Source organism: Haliotis asinina, chromosome 5 (genome assembly GCF_037392515.1).
Source record: "Haliotis asinina isolate JCU_RB_2024 chromosome 5, JCU_Hal_asi_v2, whole genome shotgun sequence".
NCBI classification, from domain to species: domain Eukaryota; kingdom Metazoa; phylum Mollusca; class Gastropoda; order Lepetellida; family Haliotidae; genus Haliotis; species Haliotis asinina.
Genome location: NC_090284.1, coordinates 18,224,841 through 18,237,126, shown reverse-complemented (window position 1 = coordinate 18,237,126; position 12,286 = coordinate 18,224,841). Strand labels below are relative to the sequence as shown.

Here is a 12,286-nt window from a genome sequence, read left to right as displayed (position 1 = left end):
CCTTTAGCCTGCTGAATTAATTTCAGCACAAGGCGCTGAGAAGAGGGTGGGTGATTTCAAACAGTCGGTATGTCACTAAATAAGGAACAACTGAAAAAATATTCAGCCCATTAATACTAGATAGAAAAATAAACATTATTATCAAAAAATATCCAGACAATTTCAAAAGTACAGATATTAATTGCAAGACAAACATAAATAAAGTAAATTTTATTGAATTTAACTGAACTGCTCGATTGACAGCCGGATGCATTTTATATTAGGAGCCGTATAAATTGTTCAATTATCGCAAACCGATTTCAATATTCTTACTACTGATATTTCATAAGTATCTGACTTTAATTTCGTATATTTGTATCGGCAAATATCCGCGCGACGACAAATTAAAAAATAATTCTGAAAAAAAATAATCGAAAACGTTCGTCGTAAACAAATAATATTTTCGATGTCATGACAGGTCTTACTGAAATGGCACTGTTACGTTTATTTAAACGTGTCATGTAATGAAAATAGCAGAATAAAATACATGATTCATAAGCATTCATGAGTACAAATATCAAGTGTTATGGTTCATTAATTTTTGCACAAATCCACAAAAAGACGGTGTTAAATCGTGTTACGCATACGAAAAAACAAACATGGCGCGCTTCGTCGAACTCCTACATAAAATATAGCTTTTTTGGTCAGAAGAAAGATTACAGAACTCTTCTGTGTAAGACCTGGTGAAAGAGGGAGAATTTCTCATTCTACAAGTGTTCCGTGTATCATTTTCCGTTTAGTATGACGAATGACGGACGAAAATTAAGATCGTGAAATCTAACTTGTTTTTTTCTTAGTGCAAAGGTCACCGGATGTGATGTCACAGACGGGGATTGCTTGATGAAATTCATTCGCACTTGAATATGAACAGAAAGGTTGGAGATATTTCGCCTGAATTTAGCACAAATAACTGTGCTCATAATCAGAGCTCATAGAATTTTCTTGGTGTATTTTTGACTGTATAATTCGCACATAGCCGAACCAGTTTGACCTTGTATGCTCCCGTGACCCGGAAACAGTAGTCGATCAACACTGCAGATGCAAGTTTTTCAGTATCTTTTATTTGAATTTTTGTTCATATTAGGCACATTACTTTATTGTCCACTGAATATAAAGACAGCAAAGATATAATTGTGATGCATGTTGATCCCAGCTTATTCTTTTTTTCACATGGTCCAACACAGAAACGTGTACAAAGATCATTCTCAACAACAGGTGCGCGGATATGGGCGTGGCATTTGTGTTTCAAAATAACATTCATGCTTTTCTTTTTATGACGATGTAGTGTAGTAAGAACTGCAGTGTACATGTTTTATAAACAAAAATATATTTTCAGTTATAGTTTCACATGAAATCGGAGATGATTTGATAAAAATTGCGTTCATATTACATGATTGGGAAAATTATATGTCTCACTTTAGAACAAGTTGAATTACATTCATAATTTTGTGCAATGAATTAACGTTCTTGATGAATAATTACGATAGATTTGTCAATGCTTTATGTTTCATAACTGGTTACAACTTTAAATCTTTTCATATACTTTAATATGTTAAATGATATTAATAATATGACAATTATTTTTCTCTCTCGAATAGACAAAGGCAAAGACACTTAAAATCTGTCAATGCATTAGCAACGTGTAAATAACCAAATTTTAATTAATGTCTTTCAGTAATGTGGAAAGCTGACAGTTTTGCACAATTTTTTAATACAACTACATGTATGCCATAAAATGTATGGATAGATGTTACAAATTATTTTGTGTATTTTATTTCTTCATAATATCGTGCCAAAATGTACATCAAATACAAATTGGTGATGAGTTATTTTTGTTTTCAGCAGTACCACTTTGTTTGGTGAATTATTTTGAATCGCACATGACAAATAATGTCATTTATGTTGTTGAAGTAACAGTACATGTAAATTTATCGGAAAATGTTATCATTTGATAAAAAAGAAACCATATACATATAAGAAGTTATATTGTCTCTGGTGAAAGTAAACATGCTTCATATTCTGTAAATATATATTATTCTACCTTATTGTCTTTTCCTGGGTTTTGGAGCAGTGTCACAATATGAAATGGGTCTAATGAACTTTCAAGGATTGTTTCTGTTTGCTGAAGTGTCTGATGGTGATATACTCCAATTATTTATTCAATAGCCTAAACCATCATGAAACAAGAAACATGAAGAACAGTCTTCCTTGAATAACAAAATGCCAAGGACTGAGCAGTCTTCCGTTAAAGATCTGGAAGCATTTGATATATATGTCTTTGCCATATACACATGGCAATGAAAAAAAATCCAAATTGAAATCTTAAAGAATAGCTCCAAACTGGACAACAAAAACCACTCACTGCAGAGCTCAGTATTAGGAAAAAAGAAATTTACTTGCCACCACATGATTACCTTGATGCCAAAGACTAACATAGGTTGCACCTCCTACTCAACACTTAATTATCTGTCACTTGTAGTTTTGATATTCCATATTCAAAACATCACTACGACAAAATTATTCTAGGTCTGGTATGATAATTTCATATTACTTCATGAAATTTCATCACAAGAAAAAAATGAGTCTGTCTTTCGATCACTGTCAGTGTAATCACTGCTCCAAGAGTTTGGATCATCAGTCTGTTTCCCAGATGAAGTCTGTTTTAACAGTAAAATATGAACATAGACAGTGTGCAAGTAGGTAAAAAGTATGGCCATAAACATGAGGTACATTTTGCAGTTCTGATTGCACTAGTGCAATATTTAAAAGCTGTATGGAACCACGGACTGAGCCACATGACATGATTTTTTTATACAAATATGCACACACGTCAAACAATTTGATCTGAAACATTACCTGCATTATACTAGGTAGAATTAACTCCGAAAGCTCTGCTATTTGGAGTAACAAAATAATTTCAATTTTGCTCCAAATTCGTGAACAAAAGATGTGATGTTTAGCTGTTTTAATGTCTAAAATAAATACTGATTCACAAAGACGATGACAGTTGTTTTCTAAGCAGTAATTAATTTTTATGAAATACATTTACTGTACGTTACATTCTCACACTAGCTCTGGTTTCGTTCGTTTCTGCAAAAGGAAAAATGATTTTTTTTTCATGAGATCTTCAATCATCAAAATTGTACTTCTTGTAACGATATACACAGAAGAATATTCTGTTATTGTTACGACACACTGACAATTTATATGTCTCCCCGTGTCAGAACATTCTTTGAAAAAAATAGACCGCGAAAATCATCGACTTCGGATTTGCTAAACTAGAGATCAACACATCGACGGCTAACTTCAGGAGAAATACTACAACACAAGCAACAAATGACAACTGCTATTGAACACAACTAATAGTAAATGACTGAGGATGACTGAAAGGTTATTCTGGTGTATAGTATGGATCTTACGGGAATTTGAATCAGTTTAGAAAATGTATCAATGGTCGTTTTCCAACTCGTTCACATTTTACTTCCACGAGTGCCATGCCGTGTACGTGCTTCCGGTTTCATCAAGGGTGGGTACAATTACAAATATTGTGATATTGTTTCATGATCTGCATTATATAGGTATTGAGTCGTTTTCTTTCAATGTATATGTGTTCAGATTCTGCTTATGAACGCATATTTTCAAACATCCTTCGTATCTTGTCACTTAGAAAGACCGCGAGTTTGGCCACGCCCTTTCGGGTCACCAACGGCTGTCAACTTTGTGAATGTTGGAAGGTTTATCAAACCAAATCAAAATAAAATCGCTAAATCTGGTAATTTTTGTGCAGAGGCAACAACATTTACCTATTCACACCGTGTAATTAATTCCAGATTAAATAATTGGATATGTCAAAAGGATGGCACATTTTCTTCGGCATCACGATACATGTGGAGTTGTTTGTTTACCGCCGTTGCCATGATCGTTTCTGTTCGTCCAATCGATGATATAACATTGAGATTGGTTTTGTTTATATTTATTTGAGCCGAAAGTTACTATTTTTTAGAAAATGGGAAACTTATGAGCTTTCCCTTCGTCAAGGAACAAAAAACATCGACTAAACTATCAAAAAATATTTCATTATGAAGAAAATATTAGACTGGGTACCACACGGCGTGGTGCGCTGGAAGTCAACAATGGCCGTTATTTTCGACTGCGTGCCGAGAAATTCGGCGATCTCATTTTTAATTCGCGGGCGTTTCGTTTTAAGGTATATAAACCTATTGAACATTACATATTTAAAAAGGTGAGAATTAGTACATTCCATACATAATTCATATGACACGTAAATCCGACTCGTTGAATAATTATTGCAAGTTTTATTTGGAGATGTCAGTATCCTGCACTCCTGTCGAATGGGTTCGACGATAGCATTGAGAGGATTAAGTTACTATCCTCTTCATTGTAAGAATATATCAAGTTTGGAATTAACTGTGAAGACTGATCAAAGACCAGTCATTAACCCAATAAATTGTCAGAATATATCAAGTTTGGAATTAACTGTGAAGACTGATCAAAGACCAGTCATTAACCCAATAAATTGTCAGAATATATCAAGTTTGGAATTAACTGTGAAGACTGATCAAAGATCAATCATTAACCCAGTAAAAAGTAATGCATGTGACCTTATTAACGCTATTAACACAGGAGTGCTGTGTACATACTCGCATGAAGGGTCTGAGGAACTTCTTGAGGGTGTCGTAGGTGCAGTGACCGATGAGACATTCTATGCGGAGTTGCGGCATGGCCTTGTGCACTTCCTCAAGGTGTTCCTGAGCCTCCTGCAGCCCGTTCTCCAAAGCAGCTGAACATCACACAACAATTGTCACTTTCACGTTATACTAAAAGTATGGAAAACCAAATACAGCAGATCTCACTGTCGGTGTTGTTTTGCAAACGACAGGAATGTAATAATTTTGGAAATGTATTTGCAAAACGGATAACACTCAAGCATCTTCTAATTCGCGTAGTAAAGTTTCACTGGATGCGAACCATGGATGTACTTACAGTTGTTGCATTTACCGCTACAGACTTCTGTATCAACATATCTGCCAAAACACCCGAGACCATGATTGGCTGGCAGTGGGTTGTTGCACTGTCTGGTCCTCGTCCTGTTTCCCACCCCCTGACAGGTGGCTGAACAAGCTGACCACCCTGCCCACAGGCTCCACTGGCCGTCAACTGTAAACAGTTAACGTTATCTCTTTTATCCCGTTTAAAGTATCCTGAAGTTAATTGTAGGTGAATCCCTAACGTGTACCCCCTCTCAGATATACTCTGACTGCAGTCTTTAGATAGTGTAACCTGGACAAGACCTTCCAGTGACTGATATCATGAGCATCGATCTTCGCAAATGCGATACGACAAATACGTCAGCGACCCTAACAACCCGATCTCCTTTTGTCAGGGTCTGGGTTTGAAATCCCGAATCTTCCCTGTTTTTTAACGATTTTGCTTGCATAAACCGAAAGGCATTTAGGCCAAAATAACGAAGAGACTCCAACGTCCTGATAGCTGATTGGTTTTGTGTGACAAATTAAACGATTCAAATTTGAACCCATTTGGTCCATTCAGTGGATGGTTGCATTGGAACGTGATACTTACTTGGACATAGTTTAATATCCGATTTCATTACGCATTTGTATGTTTGCCAGAAACCTTCCTGGAAAGAAAAAGAAAGCAATTTGTGATAAAGGTTGGAATATCACAGATACATTCAAACAGCTACTACTCCAAACTTCAGCTAAATTTCACGAAATTATCACAAACTTTTTCACATGCTTGCGCATAAATTTTGCCATTGATCATGTTTGACTGAAGATGACGAACCTGTTCTGCTTTTGAGGTACCATCCCTCCAGTGAAAATATCCTGGTCTTGGAGCGAACGACTTGAGTGAGCAGAACTGACGGTGCAGGCATAACTTTACAAAGGTGGTTTTGTTAGATGGGTGAACAAAGGCGAGCGTGTCTAACATGTGATGTTTCAAAGCCTTCGCATCTGTCCAATAAAAAAACCTTTTGCGTTAATAGATAATTCAACTCATCTTCCCAAGCCAACAAATCCACAACATTCCATTCAACCTTTATGAGTTTCTGGAGCTCATGTCTATTTTTTTAGGAGCCTATCTGAAAGCGTCCATATCAATATGCAGTCTGACCCACCCTAAAATACTGCTAAAGAATGGACAGGGATGGGGAAAGGCAGGGGCCATGGGTCATTTTGCACATTAAATTCAAAATGGCCCATTAAAATTTTGAAGTTTACTATTGATACAAGTGTAGTGCCCCATTCTAAATTCAGAAAATGGCTAATAATCCTGAAAATGGTTCATTGTCTCTATCCCAATCCTTGCAGGGGTGTAGATTTTATTTCAAATCAGACCGAATCCGAATTTGTATTCGGTATGATAGGTCTCCTGTGGACAATTTGTAATGTCTTTGAAACTGCAGAGTTTTTGTTTTTTTTGTTTTTTTAAAAAAAAACAAAAAAACATTCTTGATGGACAAGACTGCGAAAGATGGTTAATGTAGTCAGCTGAACATAAAGACAGTACATGTGAAATAAACATGGTATTTTACTAGTTGAAATATTACTAAAATGCTTTTCCAGAGAATCGTTGGAGAGTGTGAAGGACTTACCTGTCTGTGTGATGCTGTCACACACCTGTGACACACTTATGATCGCCAATAATGTTCCCAGCAGGTGCACCGCCTTCACCTGCAAGATGTAGAACACTTCCAACATCTAGCATCTTGCATTTAGTAACACCTCTGGTTATGCTTTGTAGTTTTTGCTTGTTTTGTACGTCCTAAGGACTTGTCAAGTTGCCATGTTTACTTTTCAGTTGCTTTTAATTCTCGTTATGATATTTCATATCTTCACACTAAGTGTTTAAATGAAATATTATGCTAGAAATTTGCACTGCATGTTCGACAGTCCTTGTCAAACTGTACAGTGGTAGAGGGTTTCAGGTGACATGTTTAATAGTCTTGGTAAATGTTTACATAATGAGGACATGGACAATTTGGGGACACCTGCAGTTTACGGGTCCCTGCCTTCGGCAGTCACCCGGAAGTAGAATGTATTCTATAGTAACGTGTACGCGCCTTCGGCGCGAGCTTACTGCCTTTGGCAGTAAGCGACGCGCGCAGCGCGCAGCGCGTCATATATAAAAGAAAAGCACGCGAGAGCGGGCTGATCTCCGTTAGGAGGCATTTTAGACGAACTTAGAGGTTATTTTCGTGTTTACGGGGACCCGTAAAGTGCAGTTTACCCACAATTTGGATGAAAAGGTTTGTCTCTATCGCTGAAATCAACAAATTTACAAGAAATGTAGGGTGTTTGATTCAGTGTCACACCAGCCCTATGGCTGTCGCACGTACGGTGTAAAGAATGTTCAGAACCTAACCGAAAGCTTTCGCCCCGTATTTTATACACGCTCATGATCATAACGTATTAGATGGTGGTAGCTGAACGTATTAAAGGTCGAAATAGCTTATCGGATCCTTATCTCGCCCGACCTCCCGGTCCCTCATAGGGTTTTCGTGATAAAGTATGGGAGATAACTGTATGCGGACTGCGTGCAAGTACAGTAGGAGAGTAACTTCCCTTTACTTTTACAGGTTTGTCGTAGAGTGCACTGAACTAAAATAAATAAGGAAACTATCACTCCCGCCCTTTTAGTCACAGCCCTCAATAAGAAATTAAAATTTCACTAATTAACCACGCTATCATACTAAATGCTATGCTAGATCTAGCTTCGTCCTAATAAAAAATGGCGGACAAAGTACAGTCAAAGACAATTCAACTTTAAGAGATAAATACATTTATACGGGATCATGTTTATATAATGATTATATTGAAAGTAGATGACATTATTAGATCATACAATATTTCAGTTGCAGACTATAATGCTGGCTAGTTTAGTTTTACAAATAGGTCTTCGAATGAAATTCTTGCCTTTGGTTGATTTTCAGTTACGTATTGACAGCACAGATATGATACATGGTATGTATTCATAATCGGGATAATGATAATATAACCAGCTTTCGGCTTACAAAGATATAATCCAAAAGACTAGATCTGATACGTATCTGGCTATATTCGCCGAGGTAGTAGCAACGGCCCACGTGGTTTATGAGTTTCAGTTTGCGACATTCAAATGACCTGGTTTAGATCTATATGTTTCCATCTTGAATACGGGTGTGTAATACTAATACAGTAAAGTCGAGAAGGTTTTCACGGTTTTTGTCCTGCGGTAGACAGATCCACGTGTACATGTCTAGAAGCCTCGAATGACTCACGGAACATTCGAAGGGGTGTGTCACCCTGGATGTCGGTTGCGTTTCCATCTCCTCATGAAGGCTTGAAATGTTTCGTCCGTGGCTGAAATGTCACATGTGTTGGTCAGACATATGTGTTCTCTTCTGTATCAACTTACCTTCGACAACATTACATATCCTGTTCATTTGATGTGTGTGTATTTTGTTTCATATGAACGTATTGCCCCTCTGTTTATGTGATCCGTTTATATACAACGTCATAATGGCGGCCAAAACATTGTGATGTCATTGATGACGTCAGAGAACGCCACATATTGCCGCTTCCGGCCTTCTGAATTCCCCTGTGGCAGGCTGAGGCGAAGATTTGTTTGATACGCATATATTTAGGGGAAAAGTTACATGCCATCAGACCGGTCATCGAGTGGCATGCAGTTGATTCCGATTGTACCGATGGGAACTGTAAAAGAACATGTGCCATACTGTCAGTCCAATAAGTTGGAAAGGCATGTTCAGATTGCATGACCAAAAAGCCAACCAAATCTCTACTAGAAGTAGATCCGTTATGAATATAAGAAGTAACTGCCCTAAGCATGAGGACAATGTATTTCGTTTCAGTTTCTTCTATCGACCGAAGAGACGGGCGTCTTTGATAGTTTTGGACTTGAGCAACGAAATACCGGCTTTGTTGTTCAAACTTTCATCGTTTAATTTTGGGTGACATGACTTTTAGGTCATATGTGGAATATATTTATGAAGAAGACACGTTTCAAGATGTCTTGAATTCCGGACTTAATTTAACATATTTCACAAAAATATTAACTGGAGGATATATTTTTACTTTCACCCCAGTTTATGTACGTTTCATTGACTGCTGAAGACCCCGTGAGGGGTAACGTTTCCCAGATACACTGCGTTGTTGATTCTATCAGGGATACTCTACAACTCTATATAAGCTCCTATTCTATATAATGTTTTTAACTGACGTTTATCATTTTAAGTCATATATGCTGGGCAGATAGATAAAGAGAAAGTATGCAGAGAGTGTAATATGTGACTCTGACATTTGTTTCATTCTATTACATATTCTGGCCAACACTGACTCGGAGAAGTCCCCCAAATTTTCTGCCCCTCAAAGAGACCACTCATAAATCTTTCCTTTTCTTTGTGTTGTGAATCGACTAGCATGCAGTGACTCCTCAAATAAGATTAATGCTTTTATTAATTCTGCTGTACTGTCATTACATATTGGTTGGGTTTACTTCAGAAAAAAAATACTCATACAGTTCATTAAGTACCATCAGTTTTGCTCTACATATTCCATTACATTGCAATCAACAAGGTGATTGTATTCAGTAGCAAACTTGATATCCTTTCTGTATTTCTCTTAACAAATGTAACAATGGATCCAGAACTGTGAGGATTGATCTGGTTAGAACTGGTCTGCAGCAAACAATGATGTAGTAAGAGGTGACTAACAGGATCTGTGTCCAGGCTTTGCTGACTTGGTTGATGCATGTCATCTTATCCTGAAATGTTTACAGACCATCGTAATGTTGCTTGAATGTTGCCCAGTGCCATGTTCAACAATAAACAAATAAAAACACTCACACGCAGCAAATGGCTTCTGAAGAAGCAGTGTATGCCACAAAATTCAAACAAAAACTGTGCCTAAAAAATTGGCTGATAGTTTACATTGAACAGATGCAGCAAGAATCATTAACTCTTGTTGTCCATTATGCTTAGTGCCATGAAAAAACAAGATAACATAATGAAAAAAAACCACTGTGAAAATATGGGTTAGAATTGGTCTTAAGCAATCCATGCTTGTCATTACAGGCGACTAATTGAATTGGGTGGTCAGACTTACTGACTTGGTGGACATGTCATTGAAACGCAAGTGCATAGATACATGCTCATGATGTTGATCACTGGATTGTCTGGTCTAGACTTGATTATTTACAGTCTGCCACCATATAGCTGGAATACTGCTGAATGTGGTGTTAAAAAACAACTCAACTTATCTGAGGACAGTTCAGTTAAAAATCCACTAAAGGTCGACTATTTTTTTATTTTCCTTTCTCTTTCGTCACCTCTGAACTCATGAAGATCCAGGTCAGAATTGGTGTTCAGCAACCCATGCTTAAGAGATGATTAATGGCCAATATTGGGATCATGGTTGACAAATCTTGGAATGTTATTAGGAAGAATAATCTCAGTGACCCAGAATCTGAACTGTCAGATTTACAAAATCATGACCTCAAGACATCTGGATTTATGAAATTTTACATCAAGGTCATAAACCAGTCACAGCTGGTTTGAGCTAATGATAAATACTTTATTACCAACAATCTGCACAGATGAATTCAATAAAATAAATCTTGTGTGGTTTAAAAATGCAAGAAATCTTCTCAAATTCAAACATATTTATTGACAGCTAAGGAAATATAAGCAAATAAACAATGAAAAATGAAGTTTAAAAATCTAATTACAAATTAATTTACAAAAAAACATCTTTCATTTGATCCTTGAGTAAGTGGATCAGAAACATATATACTATATTAGATTTGGATGTTGAGAAATCTACAATCTGTACCTTTCAGTATGGGAAAGTATCTGTGAAGATACAGTTGGAATTGATCTTCAGCAGCCCTTGTTGCAAGAGGCGACTAATAGGGTTGGAAGGTCAGGCTCGCGGACTTGGTTGACACCTGACATCATTTCCTAATTGTGTCGATTGATACTCATGCTGTTGACCACTGGATTGTCTGTTCCAGACTTGTTTACTTACAGACTGGAATTTATAGCTGGTATACTGCAGAGTGTGGCATTAAACAACCAACAATAACAATCAGTATTAGTGAGTCAGACAAACAGAATGGTTTAGAAAAAAACAGGTACAGCCATCAACATCCTCCAACATATCAAGATTCTGGGGGGCAATAAATAAAATATCTCCAGCCCCAACCATGTATGAGCACTTAAAAACAACTATAAATGTTACAAACCTGCTCACTTGTACATGTATAAAATTAGCACATATACACTACTACTATAAAGTAAATATAATAACGTGGCCCACCCTCTCCCCAAACAAATAAATGTACATATGTTAGTTACGATAATATGACTTGCAACTAACCTGTAATTGAGAATTGCATATACTAGTTGCTAGTTGTCCTGATTAAAAACAGGCTTGAAACCACCCAGTTTGTCCTGGTGCTTGAAGTCATACAATGATCCTTTAGATGTGATCTGATGAACAAATGTACATTGTTGTCATGGTATAATTGAACTATAACATGGGGGTTCATAATGTTCTTAATCACAAACCAGAAACCACATCCAGATAAAATTACTGTCAGACTGCAATGCAAACATATCACAAGCTGATTTGAAATTTGGTAGATGAATACTGGACGGAAATTAATGTCTTTCCTTTAATAATATCTAAATTCATATAGCATTTCGTAACTTTGTACTTCATAAACTATGTTCCTTTTAACAAAACAACCCGTTAACAAAAAACAACAGTAACAACACATAACATATATATATAAATAATAAATACAGTGGAATGTTGACTGAAAGTATTCAACTGTACACAAACATGATCTGAAGGTGGCCATGCAGAAAGTGAGGTCACTTGTTTACCCTACTTTATTTCCCTGCATAGTAGAAATAGAATTTACTCTGTGACCAAGCACCAATATTGCCTAATGCTGCAACAATTCACACCTTCATAGTAAGACTGCCACATAATTTTTGAAGGATTATTATCTTTTCTCTTCTTTCTCCTTTCCCAAGTTCACAAGTGATGTTATTACCACACCATAATTATCAGTATCAAACCATACAGACGTGCAGTTATTCATTATTCTTCCTGAACCTTCTTGCAACAGATCTGGGTATCAAAGCATCCATGCATCACTAGCCTTCTATCAAATGACTGCTTTTACTGATAATATA

The 12,286-nt window shown here is 36.7% G+C and overlaps 1 protein-coding gene across 1 annotated transcript in view; it reads right to left on the bottom strand.

The window, feature by feature from the left end:
* Positions 1-6,782, bottom strand: part of LOC137283427 (uncharacterized) — a 30,487-nt gene extending 23,705 nt beyond the window's left edge. The window contains exons 1-2 of the mRNA XM_067814901.1: positions 6,677-6,782; positions 4,701-4,840 (exon numbers count right to left, since the gene is read on the bottom strand). Coding sequence (XP_067671002.1) covers positions 4,701-4,840; positions 6,677-6,782 — 246 coding nt within the window. The remainder of the gene's footprint in view (positions 1-4,700; positions 4,841-6,676) is intronic.
* Positions 6,783-12,286: the final 5,504 nt, after the last annotated feature.